Below are 23,880 nucleotides of genomic sequence, written 5' to 3'. Positions count from 1 at the left end.
CTAAATACATTTAACATGAATCTGCCTTCAGCTCTGTCACTGCTGGCAGAAAACATAACTTAACATTTTGCCACTTTTTTATGAATGGGATCTTATTTAGAGTTGCCATGATGATATGATGGACACCAATTCCCATTAGGAAAACAGCAGCCTTGAGTTCAAAATGATAAATGACTTGGAAAGTGTATTAGAGACATTCTACATTGTAGAGAAAAAAAAACAGTTCACATCATAGAAGTAAATTTTTGCTCAAACTCTCTCGAAATTTTTTGCCTAATTTGACATATTTCCAAGAAAAAAAACTCTCCCCTTCTAAGAGATCTTGATATTGGGGTAACAATCATGCCTTGTGTGGTATGAAAGAATTTACACCCCAATACACCTCTGAAACTGATGCCGTGCTGATTTTGGACCAGGCTTGGTTCTAACATCCATTTATACATCACGCTAGAACGGTTAATGGGGCTAATGATTGGGTATGCTCTGACAAATATCAGAATTATTCCGATCATGATGGGAAATAGGCCCGATATCCCACCATGCATGGTATCCAACTGAAGACATCGAAACTAGAAACATTCCGCAACAACATCCTAGACTATTGTCTCTTCATGATAATGAGTCCCAGTGAGCAGTCTGCTCTTTTTTTTATTTTTGCAAAGTGTGATTCTTCAAACCGTAACCACCAACACCCATGGAGCTCAAAAATGAGAGACAACCCGTTTTACCTGCTTTTATCCTCACTGAAAAGACGACCTAGACCTGCAAGAAGTAGAGAGTGACCTGTTCCCTTTGTGCAATGTATAAACACAGCCTCTCTTTTTCATTAAGAGCTTTTAGTCACAGAATGCTTTATTTTTGTAGCTGCAGCAAAACTTAACAACAGAGGTGCAAACACATTTTCTAATATAATCTTATAAATGCAAATACATGCTCACACTGTCATGGATACATTAGATCAATCAAAAGAAACAACAGTTTGATTTGACACTGAAGTAAAAAAAGAGAGCATAGTAAAATTCATAGCTTATAGAGTGCACGCCATAAGTATTTCATGGGCATTCACATTACGCTCCAAAAATACTTCAAAGCTCAATTTAACTTATTCCAATGTCATTGCTTATTTAACAATGCTGTGACAAAAAATAATATCATCCACAGTACCTGGCTGCATTAATATGTGGTTGTGCCACTGAATCATAATCCCTGCAGATGGAAATTGTTTTTCCTTTACTGCACTTGATACTCAGATGGTAAGAATGTCACATATTATCAGTGCTCGGTTTGGGAACCATTTTGCATCATCTTTTCACCAGAGCAAAATATACAAAGCATCAACCTATGGTATCTTCAATTCAGTGTCGGCTGCCTTATTGCATGCCACAGAAACAGCCATTATCTAGTTATACTTGAATTCATTTGTATATTAAGTGAGTGGAATGTCAGTAAAAAATAAAACATTAACAATAACTTAAATTCATGACGTAGCCTACCTCTTTTTGTGCTACCTGCATGCCTTTTTTATATTGAGATCCGTGTCCATACCAATGAAATCATAGTTTTATTTTTCCGTCTGTAGCTGAATGTTCTATATACCTAAATGTATATATCATAAAAAGATTTGGCAAGGTTTACCATCTGACATGTAAAGGTTCTGAATTAAATTAAATTGTTTTGGTTGTGGTGTCCTCTGATTGTCGTAAGGCAAAGATTGGAGAAGTATAAATTACAGTGTTGCCATCCATCACCCTTTTACATGCAAGGCTTTTTTTTTATTATAGTTGACAATCTAAGCCAGTGGTTAAACTCTTTTAAATCAATAAACAATCAGATGAATCTTTAATACAGAAAAACTATCATTCAGGAATTTCATTTTAAAAATGGTGGCATAGAAACAATTTACCTGGTAGAATTGCTGTTATGTTCAGAGCCATCTTCAGGAGATACATAGATGAAGTAGTATAAAGATGAACACCAAGCAATTACACTGTTTGCCTTTTAAATCCTTATGCACTATTGTACATTGTATACAGTATCATTTGCTACCTTGGCATTCTCTGATTTATTTTCTGTCCATTTTCCTATGGAACAATGATCTCTGGTATCAAAAAAAGTATTTTAGCACTTTAGCCACCTCCACTGACATTCTGAATGAGTGACAAATTTAATACATTACATACAAATGTCTGTTTTCGAAATCCTTGACTAATTTCCTTACTGTAGCATGCTTCCTTAATGTGTTGTAATGGTTTAATTGTTGCGGCTTGCTTCATTATCCTTCATTACTTTTCAAGGACTTTGGTGCTGATTAAACCTCAGCCCACCGGGGTTTACACAAGCATGTGGGCAGGTGTCTGTGCCCACATCTCCGGGAGTGAATGGGTGTCTGTTGTTTGTGTGGACTTGTCTAATTTCTGAACAGGAATAATGAGTCCAGATGAGCTTGTGAAAGGCACCACAGTGTAGCTCATCCTCTCTCCCCACCTGGCCTGCTCCTCTTGGCCTACCCTTTATTAGCTTTTCCTAATGCTGGACACAACGGGAACAGCTTGGTACCCTCCCTCCTCCTCTCTTCAAAGCTGACACTTCTCCCAACTCTATTTTCTTGCTAATTACATTGTTGTATGAGAACCAAACCGCTACCTAACGATTCTCCTAATTGCAAAAGTGGTGCATTAGATGATATCAAAGGACCTTTTTAAAAGTCATCCAGTCCCATTTCAAGCGGCATTTCGAACCCACCCAAGACATCTGTTTTATTTCTGTATCATTTGCATTTTTAAAGGTTAGAAACTGAATATAGCCGCAAGGGTGTGAAGCTACACGTCAGGACCCAGTGTCTTCATCCATTTGTGATACCTCTCCCCCCGATTATTATAAACATTTAGTACACAGGCAAGCTCATAAAGTGCATGTCAGAAGATCCAAGTCACTTGGTATCCAATTAAAATTGCATCAGCCCACTCTAGAGTTCAAGATCATTTGTGGAGTTCCAGGAATGTGAGATTGCCAACTACATGAAAAGATTGGCCAAATTAAAATTTTCTTCGGGATCCTGTTGCCTCAGGTGTGCATTTTCACACTTAAATATATACAGATAGTTGCAGTGTTAGCAACTTGTTCAGCAGCAGTGGCTCTAGGAACAATTTCTGACAGAGTCTTCACCATGATTTATGAACCAACTCATTGACCTACTTTAGTCAGTAGAAAAAGAAAGAGGGACACACATATTAATGCCCATAGTTGTATATTAATCTTATATAGCTGGTTCATGGAACAGATGCAAAGGAGATGTTCAGATTTCCTCTTGGCAAAATGTTTAGAGTTTCTTTGCACTTTTAATTCAGGCAACGGCTGTAAGGAAATCAATTTTTTATAACATTTTAAAAAAAGTAGAGTGGTGTTAATACTCCTATATTTTGTGATGCAAACAAAAGTCTTTAAATATTTGATGTGTTAGACCAATACAAAGTATTGATTAAGAGGAAGTAAAACTATTCCTTCAACATTTTTTTGTATTGACCGTCTAGAGACATCTTTCACTCCAATTACAGCTTTGTCTTATGTGGTTTACTTTTACCAGCCTAGCAAATAAAAAAAACTGCTGTTTTTTTCTACCTTTCATTAATTACTAAATTACTGGCTATGTCAGTTGAGATGGTTTATAAACTCTTAAATTAGGGGATACCCCATATTTTCAATTAAATTTAAGTCTTGGCGTTGACCAGATGTTTTCCTGTTCAAAGGTAAATGCCTAGGGTCTTTTAGACTTAGACTTAAACTCAACTTTATTTATCCCTTGGGATTACTCCTTCCCCATATGTGCTGAAAAAAATCAAACAAAAAAAATCCCCACTACATTTCGTGACGCAAGTAGGCGCGGCTTCCACTTCCAGTGTAATCGAGGGGTTAGACCTCTCCCTCCTCTTCTGTTTTTCTCCCCCTTAGCTAGAGTGGTGTCAAGCTAAAGATGTTCCACTCCACAAAGGAATGAGTTAAGCTGTTTTTTTAAGTTGTAATTCAATTAATTCATAAGAATCTTGTCCAACCACTGCTGAACGTTGGGGGGGGAATGGTGTCCCCAATACTTTGAAGCAAAAATAGAGGTAGAGGAGGACAGGTGGTTGGTGTGGGTGGTTGTTGGATATATCATACTCTTGGCGCAACAGGGAATTAGATTTAGATGTGAAATCCAATGTGCTAATGACTTTGCACTTAAAATCACTAGATGAATGTCGGGTCTTAAGGAAACTAATCACTGTAAAAAGGCCCCATGTAGAGGGATTTAGCATTTCTCTTCACCTCCTTCTACTGCTTAATTTTTCTCCATTAAGGCTGCTGACCCTGGGTAGCACTGTTTATCCTGTTCCGATATGGGCCTGTGCCTTAAGGTGGAGATGCTTAGGTTAACCACAACAGAGCCACTAATCTAGGCTGGAGATATCTGCTTAAGACTAAGAAGAACTTCCACTCCAAGTAGAAGCCGCTTATTTATCCCTACAGTATTAGAGCCATACACCCATGTTTGAAATGTTCAGTTTATTATCAAAAGGCCACCAATAGATGGTGGAGATGCTCAACTCCATCAACAGGCTAATGGAAGTAAGCAATTATTACTCTCCAAGTATAAAAAAAAAAAAAGGTATGAGGCAACAGGCAAAAGAAAAATGTAACACTGAAGCTGCAGCATATTCAAAAGTGAGAGTAAACAAGAAAAATGTAATTATACTTAAGTAGAAGTAAATTTCTGTTTCAAACTGACTAACTATTTTGTTGCCCTTGGCAGGACACTTATCTCCCTCAAACACCAATTCAATAAATCAACTTGAGGACATTTTTTATTTCATATCTCTTACATTACATTTCATTAAAATTTCAACAAGTCATTAAGGTCTTAATATAATATAATACCTTCATTTTTCCATTTTCTTTCTCCTCATCTCAGATTTCTTAAACGTGCCTATGGGGGATTTCATCTGCTCCAATCATTTATATTAAAATCGCTCTACTTTAATAAAACTTTATTATAGTTTCAGATTCTAATTAATTAGCAGATAGTTCTTTAAAACTAAATGAAGATTTCCAAAGTTAATAACTGTTGGAAGAAGCAAACTTTTGACTCTACAGTGATCAATGGTTGGATCACGTTCTAGACATCTAGGTAAAAAAAAGGAATAGTTGTATTTGTTCTATTTACATCTTTTCCACGCTTCATCTTTGTATTATTTTAGCCACAAATATAATCAATTGATAATAGTTTACGAGTGAGAGAAAAACAGAAAGCAGTAGTAATATATTGCTTTGGTTTTTTCCATTGTTCTCGATACTGGCTCTATAGGTCAATCCATCTCATGAGTTCAGTTTTCTATCTTGTATTCCTTTAATTTTAAACCCACAGACACTCTATTGATAAATATTTATTTAACCTGTTGTTTATTACTTTATATTTAAAGCTAGTTTATTATATTTAAATATAATATTATAATCATGGATACAGATAAGTCCTGATCATATAAAAATGCTCATATTTTACAATTCCATTAATTATATATTATTTAAAGGAGAATATATGTTGCTACATATACATTTGTTGTGACTCTGATCCACTTTTTACCCAATCCAGGCTTTAGAACCAATTGGTACAATGGCAAATAGAGTCACTTATTTTAGTCAGACCAACAACCTCTCAATGTACTTTACACTAAAAACATATTCACCAGCTGCACTCACAAACCTGCACACACAAATAAAAATAAGCTGTCCAAGGGTACACCAATATGTGGTAAGGTAATGAAGCTGGCATATTACCCAAAATGCAGCCAACAACTTTTTAAATGGAACATGATTGCTCTTTCTATTGAGCCATAGTTTCCTGATGACAGTTTACAGTATATCTTGTGCTAAAAACAAAATAACTCTGAATGACCGCAATTTATGTAAAGTGTACAAGAAACTGTTGCTTAAAAAAAAGATAACCAGTTCCTATCACATAGTTTGCATGCAATATGCCAAGTAAAACCAACCATGAACCAATAAGCAATCATCCTACAATTCTAGCATTCTAGAAATAGTTTGTGTATAGGGTAACTACAAGCTATTATATGAGTTACTTTTGTTCTCTTTTTATCTTGAACTGAAGACGCCTTTATGATTAAAGGCAAAATGTCTTCTAGAAAACTTCACATCCAGTTGCCTAAGCAGAACTTTTCAAGCTTGACCATGACCTGGATGACAGAAAATCTTCAGAGATATGTTACCACTGATATGTTGGAACAAGAGCTGGGAGTACCTCCCCAATACCATATGGTAAATGAAAAGAAAATGACGATGGGAAAGTATTTATTATTTACAAATGTTTTTCAAGAAAGATATTCTTGACCATAAGTTGGAGGGACTGGTTCGGGGCCCAACCTCCACCCAGAACAACTTACCCGTTTGTTCCCCCGATTGCCATGTGTGGTTTTGGTCAACTGTTAACAGCCTTTAAACCACCAAATATTTGTTAGTTTTAAACTATAGGATGTTCAATACCTCCCCAGTGAGCCCTAAATGTAGTCTGTCTTGTGATCCCTTTTCTAGGTCTTGCTTGAAACACAAAGCTATAATATTAAATGTCAGGTCAGAACAACAAAAGAAAATGGAGACTTCCCACGCCACCTCATGAACTGTTTGAGGTCTCTGGGACAGGCTGCATGGAAAACCCAACCTAAGCCTGCTGGGGGGAGTGCAGGCTCTTCTTCAAAGGTAATTTGATCCACAGATCAAGTTCTGTCTGTCATCAACACAGTCCAGACAGCTTGAACCAAATGTCCATCAGGAGCTGTCCCTGTCATGCTACCCCCACTCACCAGTGAGAGACCCAATGTCTGCCATGCCATCCTGTCTCTCTTAGAGACAGACAGATGCTTTATGTCCAATCTCAGAGATCTGCAGACAACATCAAAACAGCTCCCCTGAGCTAAGCATGTATCAAATTCATCAGATTTATGGCTGAAGAACTCTTTTGCCACAACTCATTACCCAGCTAACAACAACCTTTTAAAGACCTCAGGAAATCATTACAGAATCAGCAAACAGAGAACAATGAAAGCATGATGAAATCAACTCTAAGAATAATGTAATTACAGTTGCCTCAAATTAAATGCTGATTTGTTTTCTCTTATTTCTAATGGTAAACGCAGAGCAATTTCCTAATACAAATTATGTTTGCAAAAAAAATGGAATCTTATTAACCTGAGAGAAAAACTCATTTTTTGTTGGTTATTATTACTATTAGTATTTATTTTTAATTTTATTTTTTTACTACAGCAGTAGTAAGAGTTTTAGTCCAACAAAAGACATGGAATAATTAGAATAAGTTAAGACTGAAGAGGTGATAGTATTGTAACTCACATGCTACTTCAAGAGATGCATTACGGCTGACGGCTTCCCCCAGGTAGTTCCGGGCCACGCAAACATAGGCTCCCTCATCTGGTTTGCTCCGTCGTCCGTGAACGACGCGCAGGAAGAAAAGCGAGCCAGACGGAAGCAGCATGCGGTGTGAACGTGGTTCATCTTTGTCCGTTTCCACTCGCTCTCCATCTTTATACCACTCAACTGTTGGGATGGGTCGCCCTTCAGCTTTACAGTTGAATGTGGCAGGCTCCCCTTTAGATACAATCAGATCAGAAGGATGCTCCACAATCCGAGGTGGGTAGTCCTCGTTCCGCAGACGGGATCCTAAGGTAAAAGAAAAGACAAAGGTAATTTATTTATTTTTTTCTAAGATAATTATAGCTATGATTTGATTTACAGACATTTTTGTTCATTCATATGCACAGCTTATGTTAATTCAAATGCCAATATGAGAAAGATTTCTCTCTCCTGTAGATGGTTCTAAAATTGTTACACTTTGCTGATAGGGACAGTAAGTTGGCCTAAAGGCTTTGTATTGGATCTAGCCTACTCTTATTAATGTCAACATGGTAGATAAGAAAATCACCAACCTGTTTTTAAACAAAGTTAAACATCAGAATTTTACCAAAAGCTTTAGAGCTGCTTTGAGCTAAAATTCACCAAATCCAAAAAGCATCCTTGCCTGTGGTAATAATAGTCAAACCAGATAAGAGATGAGACTGAAGTTTGAAGCATGCAAGGTTTAATAGACATCACTTTGAACATATTTCACAATAGACATCTACTCTGGTCAAAAGTAAATGGGACATCTTTAGAGTACTGTGACTGGTGTCTTTGAGTTTTGAACCAGGCCACAAAAATAATGGAAACAGTAATGTTTTTTTTTTTTTTTTTTTTTTTAAAGGAGGTCATATGTTAATCTACTGTCGCTCAGCACCATAGCCACTCCTTTGCATTAAGGTTGCAGGAACTGAGCTTTCAGAGTCTGGTGAGTAAGATAATGTTGCCCAAGTCCTGGTGCCTGATGTATCTGTAATCAAGTGTTGAGATAGGGCACTAAGGGCCATATGCATTTACATGACAGAGGCCATGGAAGCTATGCAAAAATCAAACAGTCTAATAAGCACACAAATTCAAAGTTCTACTTTAAAATATAGGGAACAAGGTTAACATTTCCAACATTTAACCAAAAGGCCTTTCTTTTTTCACTTCTCAAATCACTTAATGTGATTTAGCTGGCAACAATGTGCTAACCAATCAGGACTTGGATTAAGTTGAGAGCTGAGCGTTTTGTCAACAAATGAGTTGCATGATTGACCACAGTTGATGACTATGACCTTCCCCGGGGGAGTGAACTGGGCTAATAGGACAATACATGTTGTACTTATGCCTAATGTACTACAAAGTCCTTTGTGCATGCGCTACAGCGACATAGGTTTTAAGGAAGGCTTTAATCCTTTTTCAGGCTATGTTTGTAAATGTCTTCATTACCTCTAACATTACATCTTTAAACCACACCCTTACAACAGAACAATTAATTTTAGAATCACAGTTATCAGCACAAATGCCCCTCACAGTTAAAGTGGCTGTACACACACAAACACACGCACCCCCCCCAACACAAGCCTTTTCTCAGCACAAAAGTGCAGCAACCCACCAGCCGACAGGAATCAGCCATCAGACAGTAGCATATTGACCCATGAACAGGAGGTAGTCTGTTCTCTCTTCTTCCTAATTTCGGCTAATTCCCTCCATTTCCTTCGTCATTGATTAGTGATCAGGCCTCGTGTCTTTTGCCAAGTGGGGCTACAGATGGCCGTTTGTGCACTAGTGGATGGCGATAGCTTGTTCCCACAGCTCATGATATAATCTTACTGGCACTGAGTTGAAAGATTAATGCTGTTTTGATAAAAATGAGAACAAATACAGAACACTTTTAGATATTATTCATTCAATATTTAACTATAAACTCTACCATATTTTGTAGACAAGTTTCTGTTAAGAGTAAGTTGGAGTTGTGACAATGTTAGACTCAACCTTCTAAAGCAGCCCAGCAGTTTTTTACCATGACATTGATTAATTGTGAGTGAGATAAACAAGTGATGGACACTCTCTTTTCCTTTGAGGAAGTGTTGAATACAGATTTATTTTTATCACACTGAAGCATCCCCTCACAATAATCCACAAAACCCTGATGGGGCTTTCCGCTAAGGCCAATGCGCATGCAAAAAAGAAAACTCTGGCCACACCATTCGATCTATATCAGTCTAATTTTTTTTAAATCCAATTTGTATTCCAATCCACTACGCTCTAATCACGTAAACCTCAAATCTCCATCTGCTCTGTTCTTTCCTGTGGACATCAACACAGCAGATGCCTCTACTATTGTCCTTTCACTGCCAGGGAAAGTGGAGTTAGGTGCACAGAAGGTCCTACATAGATATGTAATGTTGTTATTTAGTTGGGAGAGTAAGGTGCAGAGGCACAAAAGATTAAAACTACTAATGTGTGTCAAAAAATATACACTCGTTTAACGCTTAAACTTCCAGCTTTTCACATTTTGTTAAATGAAAATAATGAATTCTAAGGATTTCATTTGAATTTTTATGCAAGATAAAACAAAAGCTAGTTCTTAATCTTTTATGCATATGTATTTAGCCAAATTTAATTTAGGACCGCTAAACATTATGCACAAAATGGACATCAAAAGTAGCCAATTTAGTAAATGGGTTTCATCTTGGGGAAATTTAAACACAGCTATTCTTTTACATCTAAGCTCTGTTGGAGAAACATCAACATGAAGACCAAATTGAAGTGCCATATAGGTTTCTTCTATTTCTAGTTCTATTTCTATTTTACTTCACAGTAATACACTACACTAATAGGGTTATGACATAAAACCCAATAAAAGCTGGAAATGTATCAATACACAATGCAATGCTAATAGAGTATGAAATATGTTAAAAGCACTGTTAAAACTAAACAGTTTCATTAGTCTTAATAGTGGAGATTTTAAGAATTTGAACATTACCTGCGGTTTCATTTTGCAAAAACAACATATCTGAATGAGTCTGCATATGACAAGGCCATTCCTAATTGTTATCCTAGAGAATTAGATAAAGGGTTTCTTTTGCATCTCCAACCATTTTAGCACTCACAAGTAAAATTACTTTCCAGTCTCCTATTGGGCCCCTTTACCCCTCTCCCTTTGCAGAAAACGGGCTTCCAGTTGTCCTATTAATGTGATCATTGGTGCTGTACAGTCAAGTGCTCTCTGAGCTGAGGTGAGTGCACTTCAATGGGGCTTGGGGCACACGCTCCAATCAAAGATGCTGTGTTTCCCCCTGTCTGCAATAACACCACCTTTACTTTACACCTTGCGGCTAGGCAGTCACCCGCTTCTAGAGGAAAGCATGAACCAGAGAGCAAAAAAAAAACCAGAATGCAAACATAGAATAAAACATTCAGTGATCTGGAAACTGTTTTTTATTCTTTGCACCCACCTATGTCCAATTTATTTAAATGGTGGCAGTTTTCTTATCAATTTGCATTAGTCAAACATTCTTTTCATGCTTCAAAGGAGAAAATACACTTCATTGGTGTAATTATGGTAGACTTCTCACTTTCCAGAAAAATCTGTTTAGTTTATTAATTCAGAGATAAAGCATTCTTAACTATGCCTCCAGCTACATTGACCACACACAGTTTGGCTTTGTTTTCTATTATCTTTGTCACATATTTATTCATGTAAGCAACAGCAGGTCAGTCCTTTGATGATCTTTTTGTAATTATTTTTATTAGCTCCCTTGAGAAATTCTACCCTACAAACCAAATCAATACCCACACCAGTCTCAAGCAGAGCATAAAGAGAAGAGTTCCCCAAAGAGATATTACTTATTCTGCCAGCAGACATTTGCTGATCACAAGTAACCAACGGCAACCTTGGACCAAGGCAAAGAGTTCCAGCCACAAAGGTGCTGTAAAACATCAAATAGTAAAGTCAAAAACTGAGTTGTAATAGTGCAGCGTGATAAGACATCTTCTCATTAACAATGAGGAGCTGGAAATGAGCAAATTTATATGTAAAAAAAGTTACACTGATTTTTAGACATTTTAGGATAGGACAAAAATACTATCTGGCCAATGTATTAATCTCCCTTAGACCTTTTCACATTTTGAGAACAGGGTGTATTTTATTGGGATTTGTGACAGACCAACACAGAGTGTGGCGTAATTGTCACATTTTAAATCTCAACATTTTAATGGAGAGGATCTGAAAACATTAAACTATTCCACCACAGGGATTGTGTTTTCTGTGTTTTGTGCCATGTTAGCTTTATTCTCAATATATTCTTCTGCATACAAGTGAAAGCCTTAATCTTGGTCTGATCTGACCACAACAGCATCTTTTTTGTTTGCTGTGTCCCCAGCATGAGAATGCAAATGGGTCTTAAAAAATCTTTTCTATAAAAAGCAGACTTTTGAGGTGGCAAACTATTATTTGTTTAGTTCACAGATTGTCTCACTTGAATTGTGAATGCCTGCAGCTCCAAAGTAATTATAGGTCCCTTGGCTGTTTTTTCTTGCTATTACTCCCCTTGTCCAGCCTGTCAATTTATGTAGACAGCCATGTCTCGGTAGGTTTTCTATATTTACGTATTCTTTTGATTTCTAGGGATGGATTAAACAATCTTGTGTATCATAATTTTTTAACAACCTTCCTTTAAATATCCATACAAATGCACCAATAATCTGTTCCTAAAGGCATGTCACACTGATTACTAATAAATATTATTAAAAAAAAAAAACTCAGATGCCTTTATAGAACAGCTTAATTTGTACTGAGTTTAAATTGCACATTAGTGGCCTCTAGGAAGCAGGTTGCACTTGATATTATTTAAATGTATCTGAGTAAAGGGGACTGAGTACAGCCAACATTTCATATTTTTACTTTTCAAAATTAACTACCTGCTATGTTATGTTAATCCAATCTGTTGCATATGTCAGATTTGTATGTTTTAAAATAAACATTACTTATATCTCTTTCCACTTAGCTTCCCATTTCATTTGGTTCTATCGATAAAACTTGACCTTTGCCCCCTGGTGTCTATCTGTTTCACTTGCTCTCTGTCCTATTACAGCCTGCCTTCAGCGTTTTGGTGACAGAGTCATATTCGTCATGTCATCAGAGAGGATATGTGAAGGAGCTGCAGGAGAAACTGAGGGTGGTGAAAGAATGATGTTACTGGTCGTCCACGCCTTAGCACTAGAGCACTGTGACACCTCCTAGCAGCATGCTCTGCACTAGGGATTCATCTTCTTTACACCAGGCTGTCAGTGGCAGCTCCAGTACAACCCCCAACACCAGACAGACCCACAGCTCATCTCAGGGAGGTGTCACAGTAGGACTCCAGCCCTAGAGGATTTGGCAAGCCTTACAGTGGCGACACAGGGGGAAAAAAAAGAATGAAATGTGTTCACAGGTGCAAAGCAGAATCTTCCATTTCATCTGGTCCTGCAGTATAGTAAGTGTTTTTTCTTTGAGTTAGTTAGCTATCTAGCTCACATGATGGGCTGTGTTCCACCTCAGTGATTTGAATACTAGCCCTCCCTTCTCCTGCTTAGATTTATACTCTGAGAGCAAACACAGGGGTAATTCTACAAGCTCAACCTCTCAATGCATCCATGCTTGACTCCAGCAAATATCAGATAGAATTCCACGCTGAGTGTATTTCAGGCAGTGACAAGGTGGGGGTCATATTGACTTTGCATCTGTGTATTTGTCCTCTCTCCCCCATACAGATGGGATATATAAATAGATAACTGTGGGAAACCGAATATCTGATTTTGCTGCAAAAGGCCAATTCGCATGGCTTCTATTTCTTGTTTTTTTACAAGCTGCTGATTTTCAGTCCTCACATTGGTGTCAGATGCTACAAGCAGGACAGGAGAGGTTATCTCTTCTACAGCAGATGTCTTAAAAAAGATTGAATTCTTGATAGGAAGATGAGGTGTAAAAGGAGGACATGAAAACAATTTAGATCAACTTAAAGTGAATGTGAAACATGCAGCTTCTTCCCTATATGGTCTGATTAGTGTATGGAGATTAGCAATGGCTCTGTTGGCCTGTCAGGATGCTGGTAAGGACTTTAAACTGTTTGATGCAGATTAAATGATTTCCGATGCCGGGGCCACTCAAGCATGTAGCTCACTGCACCACTTTACTTTCTACATCCCTATCTCTTTCTCTGCAGGTCCTTCTGATCATCCTAAGCTTATTAATTTGCTTTTCTATTTAACACTTTGACTAAGGGCTTGATAATACATTTTATACTGAGAAAACCAATACATATTGTTCATGTCCAAAGCAGAACAGTAATTTGAGAGTATTTTAAAGTCATTTTTAAAAGCAACTTTTGGAAAAAAAAAAACGAAAGCCAAGCAACAGTTTATTCTTCGGACATTTGGGGGTTCAGAGTAGGGCCCAAGTGCAGACAGAAGCATGTGGTTGATACAGTTTGTTTCCTTTTAGCTGCTTCCTTATTTAGGGGTCACCACAGCAAATCAGTTTGACTTGCTGACAGATTTAGCTAAGTTTTTACAGTGGATGCCCTTCAGGACACAACCAGGATTTGAACCCAGGTCCATTGAAGTCAATGACATAAACTACTAAAACATGGGGACTAAATATGGTTATGGTTTTAACAAAACAGAAAAACTTGCAGTAGTATACTAAGGAAAACAAAGCAGGCTAAAAACAGGCAGCACATTTGGAAGATCAAGAGAAGAACAATGACAACCAGTAGTCTTATGGTCTCCAGGTAATACTCCTGCATAATAAGCATTAATATTTATTATTGGCTGCAATTCATTTTTTTCTTTCTGTGCTCAATTCAAATTATTGAAAGTGCATTTGACTGCAGGTGCAGTCTATATGTAAATCAGTATTAAAATGTTCCAGTCTACTACATGCAAAGTGTTAAAATAGAGTGGCTTATTATAAGAACAAGACATGTTGTGAGTAAACAGACTGCAGACAGACTTAATAGGATGTGAGTTGTGAGACACATTAGTCATAAGTAAGTTTGCAAGGCGTCAATATAAAGTTGTCTAGCAATACAATTGTTGGCAGAAATACGTAGACACATGTCAGCCAGAACCTTTGCAGAACAGTGAATGCTGCTAGAACGTCTGTGTTTACGATTATACCTTTTGGCACAAGCAGTCATTTGCAGCTGTGGTTAATTACAGGCATAGTATAGAAAATGCTTTCAACCCTGCTGTAGAGTGCCTTTTATTAAGACTCCAAGCTACTGCTCTAAGTTAGCATTTCTCCTGACTTCCTCCTCTACTTTGGATAAATCACCATATTCAGTAAATTGTCACTTTATAAGCTTATATTTATGCTGGTGACATTATCTCTTTCTTTGACAAACATTGCACTATATACTGATGTCTAAGTTGGATGGAAGAAAAATGTCACTGCTTGGTAACGTTAAGTCTGCCCAGCCCGAATTTTTTCCTGTTTGTTTCTAACCTCTCAAGACTTTAGTCATAGGAAGAAAATCGGTCATAAGCTACAAGTCTGATCACAGGGAAAATATAACTGAATAATTGAAATGCATTGTCTCACACTGGAGAAATTCAATCTGCATTTGACCCATCCCCTTGGGGAGCAGTGGGCTGCCAATGTGTGGCGCCCGAGGAGCAGTGTGGGTTAAGGGTCTTGCTCAGGGTCCCAGAGTGCAGGCTGTGGGGATCAAACCGGGCACTTGCAACCTTCTCAGAACACAAGCGCACTGCTGCAACCACAAGGCCAACACTGCCCAAATTAAAACTATACACTGATGTCTGAGTTGGATGGAAGAAAAATGTCACTGCTTGGTGACGTTAAGCCCTGCCCTATTTCTTTCCTGTTTGTTTCTAACCTCTCAAAACGTTTAGTCATAGAAAATAATCGGTCATAAGCTACAAGTCTGATCACAGGGGAAATATGATTGAATAACTGAAATTCATTGATCTCACACTGGAGAAATTCGATCTCTGCATTTAACCCATCCCCTTGGGGAGTAGTGGGCTTCCATTGTGCAGCACCCGGGGAGCAGTGTGGGGTTAAAGGTTTTGCTCAAGGACCCAGATTGGCAGTATGTGGGAGTAAGTGGAACTTGAGCTCAGAACATCCTAGACCCAAGCACAATGCTCTAACCACTAGGCCACCACTCCCTGGTCAGTTGTGAATATTCACCTTACAAATATTCTCCTGCATGCTACAAAAGATACATGTGAAATTTTACAAATATTGTATGAATGTAGCTTCTCAATATTTGTGATCAAATCCAAAAGAAGCAGCCATCATAATTCTTGAACTTTCCAAACACACCTGACTGTGCTTGATGTGAACATAATATTATCAACACTGCTCCTAAAAGCAGGATACTTTAAGCGTGAGCGTGTTTCTACACATTGTACCTAAGGAGGTGCATTGAAATGTAAGATATCGTCCAATTCCCCCTTAAGCATTTTAAGCTCTTTACCTGCATTACCTAAGCTGCCACTGTAAATTGAATGAAGAGAAATAAATTAGTGTGTTATTGCTGAGGTGGAAGAGAAAAAAAGCCTCCAGGTGTCCTTGATACTCTGTGTTTAGAGGTGATAATTGGAGGTGCAGAGCGCATGCTGACCTGTAGTGTGCACATTATTGTGTCTCTGCCTTCAACACCCTCCTGTCGCTCCAGCAATCCCAAAGCCAAACAATATCAACATGAGCAATAGGAGCTGTAACCACAATCCATCCAGGTGATGGACTCACAGAGCGGAGCAGGCGTAATCGAATAGCTCTTATACCCCTCAGTGATTTTTTTTTCTGTTCTATTGTTTTAAGAAGCACCATAGTACATCAAGATAAGATTTATTAAATTTCTATACTGCAAGACACTTCATGCGGCTTTCCTTTGAGCTACAGGGTCATGGGTGACAGCAATAAGTGCTTAAAAGTCTTATTCAATTTACTCAAGTCCAGAAAATAGTGCTGACATAAAACTACGGTACTGCAGGTGGCATATAGAGTAAAAAAAAACAACATTTAAAAATATTTATCCACTTTAGTTTGTTTATTAATTACAAAACTTAATCTATTACAGTACCAAGACATAAAGTACCACACTTCTTAAAGCAGCTGTCTAAGAAAATAAGTTGCATTTCTCTTGAAAATAAATCAGGGAAGTAAACATTTCAGGGTGTGACAGCTTTTTACTTACAAATCTAGTTCAACAGCTGGGATTCTTGGCTGATGCCCCTTTCCACACAGATTTCACCGCAATGGCACTTTTATGAGGAGTCATTGTATGTAGTTAAACTAAAAGTCATAAAGTCATTGTTGGCAGAAAAATAAGGATCAGGACACTCAGCCTAGATTTATTTGGATGGTTTGGATCTTTAAGTAGCTTCTAAAGTTACTTTGTTTCACTGGCACATTTAAAGCACACCAATAAAATCCCAATAAAACCCAACTTATATGCCATAAAGGGAAACAGATAATAGTATTGTTTTAGTGAATTTAATATTGGCAACACTGCAGACCAATGTCTTCAATTCCGCTTTACACATTAAAGATACCATGCCGCCTGAAGAAGTAAAGCTTTAACTCTACACATGGAGCTGAAGATGAAGGTAGCAGAATAAGACACTTATTCAGTTGTCCCACTGGTCCAGACTGCTTTGCTGCATTTGGGTCAATGCCTTGTTTGATGGATGTCTTCTCAAGTGTCGCCCTTCAGCTGTCCATCTTCAGAAATCTGGTACTGACAAACACCTAATGCATTTTTATCACCGGCCTTCACCTCTCTGTTCATGAAACTGGTGAGATTGGAGCTAGAGTTGATCTGTCACACAAACTCCTCAGAGAAAACAATGACGGATGTTACTGGCTAAAAATTCGAAGAGGAAAAAACGGGAAGAGCATTTTCATTTATTTGAGTAGGGCAGTTAAAGAAACCTCTTGATGTCTGCTTGTACAAACAGGGATGTTTCTGTGTATTCAAGCCTTGTGTGTGGGCTTGTACCCATGAACATGCATTATCTGCTGTGTACTTCTGTGAGTCATTCAACCTTGACATCTTTCCCACCTTATCTGAAGGCAGCTTTGAAGCTGTCTAACACAGAGTAAGTTAAAGGCAACTGGACACACGGTAAACAAATGCCTCCCAAGACAACATTTCAGTGTAGCGTGCAACATAAAAAACACTGATAAGCTAAACTTGCGATCCTTTCTCTATCAGACTTCCTGACGTTCTGTCATGATCTTAAGATTATTCAGTTTTACATAGATAAGATTACTCCTCAAATCCCAATGTAACAGATTTATCTAACCAACCCAGAGTCAGTTTGGGCTTCACAAGCTACTGGAGTATTCACAACTGCTCAGCAAAGCCTCTTTTACCATCATCATGTCATAAAGGATTATAAAACAGTAATTAGAAGAGTATTTTCTGTTAACCTGGCTCTTCATCAGCTGTTTGGGAAACAAAGACATTGACAGAACAGAAAGGGGATTATATCTGCGCGCAGGGGCCTCAAAGGGGAAAGCACAGGTGTGTATTTTTAAAGTTCAGGTGTGTAAGACAGGTGAAGGCACTTTACTCACAGTCACCCTGCTCCATTCATCATGTTACTCCTCCCCCAACCCCTACCTCGCATACACTCCTGTTATACACAGCCAGCACAGGTGTACAACAACTCCCTCTGTGTTTAAATTCCACCCTCATTGATATATGCTTGTACAAAGAAAGTACGTGTACAGATGAAGATGACGGGGTTAAGAAGTTCAAGAATATACAGGTCACACAAGGGAATGCACAGTCTACCAATTTCAGTAAACATGTATCTGGTTCAGTAGTAATCTCTCACTATTTTAATTTAAGAAATACCATTAGCCTATTATGTAACTTTCTGCTCTGTAAATGTCACTGCTATGCATGAGTGATGCTCAATGAATTAGAAGTATTACCTTCGCTGCATTATGTTGCCTTACTGAAAAACCAACCAAGTGCATTGTCTGTGGTTGACATTTTCCTATATGCATGAGGGATGTTAAAGGGATGAAATGAATGATCTGTAAGATCTAGGGGAGCTATGATACATCACGCTCAGACGGTGAGACAATAACCTATAGAGAAATTATTTTTGTAGGCACAAGTAAAATTAAGGTTTTCCTCTAATAAAACCCTAGGTACAATCAGTGTAGATTAAACTGATCCAGATTTTACTCCATATTTTAATTTGATTCTATATCAAATAAACCACTGATAATGTAATCTTTTCACAAATAGCATACATGCTTTAGAATTAAAATGCCATAAAGAAATCCTGATCTGTCTGAGAAATGAATGACTAAAAACAGCCCTTACTCAAAGAATTATAAAATAGCCTTAGAATTATTCTAACTCCATATGAAGGTCTGAGTCAGATGCTGACCATCTTAAATGGCTAATGATTGGCTAGCTGCAGTCTTCTCATAGTGCTTAGAAACTATTTCTTGACAAAAAAGATTGTCTTTGTTCTTCTTTAGACCAAATAAATTGGAGCAAGATAAATTATTTAAATGTTGGGGGACCTGTTTAGTGTCAATGTAAGTAAGAGTTGTACGCTGTCATTATTAGAAGTTCATAGCAATACATTAACTTTTAAATATCAAGGTCTCAGTCTGTGATGGCCGCTCAAACATGATTCCTAGAGTGAGCAGATTTCCCTGTTAACTCTTGTGAATTGACAGGCCTGCGTCCAGTTAAGCAACACTGATCATTTCAATACACAAGGACTTCTAAGAACACACCTCTCCCTAGTCCTTTCTCTACCATAACTCCCTTCCTTTTATAACCACTGTCACAGAATCTTAATCTAGTCACTCATTTCTGACGATAATCATTGAATAAACAGTGGTGAAGTGTTGAGGGCTTCGGAAAACCGCTCATTTGAAAGTGACAAGACAACGAGAGACAGTAGAGAGAAGCATCTCATAGATCTCAGATGAAGGCTCATCATTATAGTAGCCCCATTCCAGCAAATGAACCACGATTACAATAACATCGCTTAAATGCTGCCAGCTCAAGCAGAACAATCACATTTGGGGCGAGACAGCGGCTCTTACACTGTGACCTGAGCTTTCCTCATTGGTCACCTAGACTACTTTGATCTGGGCTTACTTTCCATTATAGGCTAGTGCATTAAACCTCTCCCATTTAATCATGATCATCAACAGAGCTGTTAGTCTTCCCTTAATAACGCATCATTGTTGCCATTTCCAGACCTAAGATTGTATTGTTAAACAATTCTTCTCTCATTTTTTTATTTGAAAACACCCATCCTCCCCTCCTTTCTTCTCCTCACAATCTGAGTTGATATTTTATTGAATTAGAAGTAGAGAAACCCAAACACTACAGGCAGAGAAGGTGCTGCCCACTATGTTCTGATTCCAAGTGGTCTTTTTGTTAGTTAGACTGTACCATCTTTCAGCACACAGTGTGAATGTGATGTCACCAGACTCAGAAACAAACATGCAGGAGGTATATTATTAGCACAGGCTAAGAAATCGGGTCTGCAATAAAGAGGCATATTATAATCCAGATCAGAAAACTATGCAGCTGCTGACATTTGCAGTCACAACAACTTCCTGCCATATCCACCCTTGCCACAGCATTCAAGACTAATGCTGTTTCTCCTTTCAGTCTCTTTAACCATCAACTTTTCTCTTCTTCACACTGGCAGTATTAATCACAGAACACTTAACAGCAACTGGCGCCATTTACTAGGCCTGGCTTTGTTGGGATTTAGCATCCAGTGAATACAACTCCAGCCCTTTTTGTACACCCAAGTGGACCATTCGAAGAAGCTCCTCCCTCTAAAAGGACCATTGGATTGCCTCTTAAAATGCTGGGTGATGGGTGAATCTAACTTGGTTGTAGGTGGAGAATAAAACAGAGTGGGAAGAAGGGTGACAGGCAAATGATTGGGAATATCCACTGCTTTGGAGAAACGGTGCACCCTTTCTCTTTTGGCAAGCTTGTAATGCCATCAGCCTGTGCCTAGCAACCAGTGGGTTTGGTCGAGAAGATGAAAAGACGCAACTTAAAGTGGAAAAAAAGAGAAGAAGAAAAGAATACTGGAAAATGCAGAAGGCATGAATACAGAAGTAAAAAGACTCAGAATAAAACTTGCAGCTGTGATGAATAAAAGCAGGGGTTGATAGGTGAAACCAAAGAAAAAATGGGGCCTTGCAGACTCGTGCATTTAGTGAGGGCAAAATACCCTCTTCAAATTCAGCTGAGCAGTACAAACAATACAAGGCAAACATGTTTGAATCATCACACCACAGGTGATGATTTAATGTCTCAGCATGCATTTTTCAGAATTTCCAACACAACAACAGACCAATAGCCTGTGGAAAAAAAATAAAAAAAAAAAAAAAAATATATATATATATATATATATATATATATACACAAAACAAATGTTCAAGTTTCAAGTTCAAATAACCATTCTTCTTTCTCCAGCAGTCTGCTTTCATGACTGTGGTGAGTCACCGCATTAACTTTGCCAATGAGGCTTTTATGTAAATTTTCCCATTAAACCAGTTCTTTGTAGGCCACTGAATCCCATGAAACCCCATGAAATCATAATGTAAGGATGCTGACTTTGCACTGACTGACTGTTCTGGGTGTTCAGAAAGGAAAATTATATACATAATAAAATAAAATAAACTTCCTGTTTTACATCATTATCAAAAATATATATCTTAGAAAACAAATTTCACTTTTCACAATGCTTTTTTATATTTGGTTAATGCCAATCTCGGTACAATTTAGCAATAGAATCCTTAAACCAAAAGGACTATAAAAATAAAAAAATAAGGAGGAGGTACTGTCGGGATTAAAAAATAATCCCAAAGATAAGATTAAGTCATCTTTGTTTGTTTCATTTTAATTTAGATAACTGAAATGGTTTTTTAAACATAGATTTTTTTCTATTATAGGATGGCCTCTGTCTTGTTTATCAGACCTATAACATATAACCAGTCTTATGAGAGCATTACAAATCATTCAGACACTAACACCTTCATGTAGTCTTGTGCAAAGCAAAAATAAATGCTTTTAGAGATCTAAACGTGGAGCATCTACTGGCTAATACCCATTTCCAGATTGAGATCTGCCTTGTAAATTTCAATTTGACTGATTATCAACTGATGATTTTTTTTTCTTCATTAAAACAGTAACACAAAGGAGAAAAGTGCTCTAGATCAGTTTGCATTCCAAGAAGTAGAAATAAATCCAAAACAAAAAAAGAAGAAACATATGCATGATTATCCTTATATATTGATCAAAGCATACTTCCCTAATCTTTATGCCAATTTTACTAAACTCATCATTGGTTATCAAACCACAGTGTTTAATTAGGGATTTGGGACTGATTAAGATAAAATATAGGATTCCAATATCTGGACGAGTAATTAGTACATCTAAAGACTTTCTATTCCTATTAGTTGCATACTATTATTCAAAATGTAGCATATAAGGGCTAGAGGAGCTTAATTTATTTCCTAAATGGGAGGTCAAAATCACTGCAAGCAACAGAACATCAATTATCAGTGGCAGTGGGAGGCTATCTGTTGAACTGAACAGACTGGACGCGATACTTTTACGCATTCATTCCCAATTATAGTCCCGAAGAATTACAAATTACTACTTATTAGGGTTTATTGTGATATTAAAATTCACATTCAGATATTATTTCTTCTCAGAATAATAACAATCAGAAACGGCTGAGACGCAGCCTTGGAGTCCAAACTGGTAAAAGGATTGAAAATGATTGAAAATGTCAGCGCTGTTTAAAGTCTGTTAACTGTGCCGTTTGATATAACCCATTTTTAAGAACTTACCATCTGCTTGAAAGTACAGTAATCCACTAACAAGGATGAACGCTAGTGGACCCATCCTTGCATATTAAAACATCCACAGCGGACGCGCAAATCCTCTATTTTAACTGCGCGTTGAAAAAAATACGCGAAGATTGCGCACAAGTCCGCTTCTCGGTTCTGGAAGTGATGGACAGCTCCTAATACTGTCCTACACAAGGACCAGAGCCAGTTTCAGTGTCCAGACACAGAAAGGATCCATTTAAAAGTTGTTCATCCGGAGCAGCTCATCCAGCCTAACCTTGAATCCAAACTCTCGGTTCTTTGAGCAATATTATCCCAGTCTGTCCGCTGAGTTCATCCGCGACTCCTGCTCTAAGCAGCAGCTTTTTTTGTTTGTTTGTTTGTTTGTTTTTGGAGTCTTTCAGAACAGAATAAAAGTGCAGACTAAAAAAAAAAAAGAAAAGAAAAACTCTGCAGGTCTTCTCTTCTTCTTTAGGAGCTTCTCCGGCACATTTCAAATCCTCAGCTAAGACGTCTCCGCTCATGGACAACCAAGAAACCACTCTTCAACTTCCAGGCATTCCTTACAAAAAGTTGTTTTTGTTCTTAAGAGATCCGGCTCTCAGAAGCCCCATGCGCGTAGCTGGGGGAAAATATAGCCCCTATAAATTTACAGTCACACTACAGTTCAACATCCTCTGCTGCGTCTCTCTCTCCTTCTGCGCGTTTGGGTTTAAACGGTGCTGCCACTAGGAGCGCGCGCTCTCCCATCCAAACACTGAAGCTGATCAGCAGCGGTGCCACAGACTGCTGCAGCATGGGAGGAAATTAAAGTACAGGAAGTTTGATTTATGTTTAAATATGTATTATTATTTAAAAATATTATTATTACACCACCATTTATATTAATATATGAAACAAAGTAGTATGGCAAACCTTTAGAGTGCTGTTGCATTTGTAAATCATTTATAAGCATTATTTTCTTTCCAAGAATAAAAGGACTGTGATAGGAGAAACAGCAACAGTGCATCTAAACAACTCAAAGTTCAACATTTGCATCAGTCAAAATGCACCTTAATAGTGAGAAAACATTCCTTTAGAATATAAAAATGCAATGTATTTTGTGAAAATGTGATAAATGTTTAATCGATAGATGCAACTATAATTTATTGAGGGAAGGTGCTTAACTCGTGAGTCTTAATGTGCTGAGATGCATATGCGGAATTGTAAATATGATCTTTGTCACAAATCGATGCTGTGATTGACCGAGCCTCTGCAGGATAGGGCTCCGCATACCAACAATAAACTCAGATCTGTCTCTCTTTATGCCAAGGAAAAAAAAAGTAGAAAGATAAACACAGTTAAGGTGCAAAAATAATTTCAAACCATTGCATTTCATAGAATGGATTAATTCCAACATTAACACTAAATGCAAAGATCTGGACTCAACATGTTGTTATTTAGAGATGGAGGGTGGGGTGGGTTTGTGATATGTGGCGTGAACTCCTGCCCAGCAACCTCAACAGGATTTCTTACAAGGGTTTTACTGATGCGAGCTGTGAGCTCCCCCTACTGGT

General features: G+C 37.8%; 1 protein-coding gene across 1 annotated transcript; it reads right to left on the bottom strand.

Annotated features, from left to right (window-relative positions):
* Positions 1-7,348: 7,348 nt before the first annotated feature.
* Positions 7,349-23,038, bottom strand: LOC107087789 (roundabout homolog 2-like). Its single transcript, XM_015379546.1, has 2 exons — positions 22,325-23,038; positions 7,349-7,719 (listed from the first exon to the last, which is right to left on the bottom strand). Exons 1-2 carry the CDS (start codon positions 22,377-22,379, stop codon positions 7,349-7,351), a joined length of 426 nt encoding a protein of 141 aa, XP_015235032.1. The 5' UTR covers positions 22,380-23,038.
* Between the last annotated feature and the right edge of the window lie 842 nt (positions 23,039-23,880).

The sequence above is a fragment of the Cyprinodon variegatus genome, unplaced genomic scaffold (genome assembly GCF_000732505.1).
Source record: "Cyprinodon variegatus isolate N-32 unplaced genomic scaffold, C_variegatus-1.0 Scaffold194, whole genome shotgun sequence".
Taxonomy (NCBI): Eukaryota; Metazoa; Chordata; class Actinopteri; order Cyprinodontiformes; family Cyprinodontidae; genus Cyprinodon; species Cyprinodon variegatus.
The sequence above is the reverse complement of the archived record's forward strand: the minus strand, read 5'-3'. Positions and strand labels throughout refer to the sequence as shown.

Excerpts from the sequence above, each read along its gene's own strand:
- LOC107087789 (XM_015379546.1), bottom strand. The coding sequence starts at position 22,379 with ATGGGTCCACTAGCGTTCATCCTTGTTAGTGGATTACTGTACTTTCAA. Across the intron at positions 7,720-22,324 it reads ACTGTACTTTCAAGCAGATG|GATCCCGTCTGCGGAACGAG; the intron begins GTAAGTTCTTAA and ends CTTTTACCTTAG.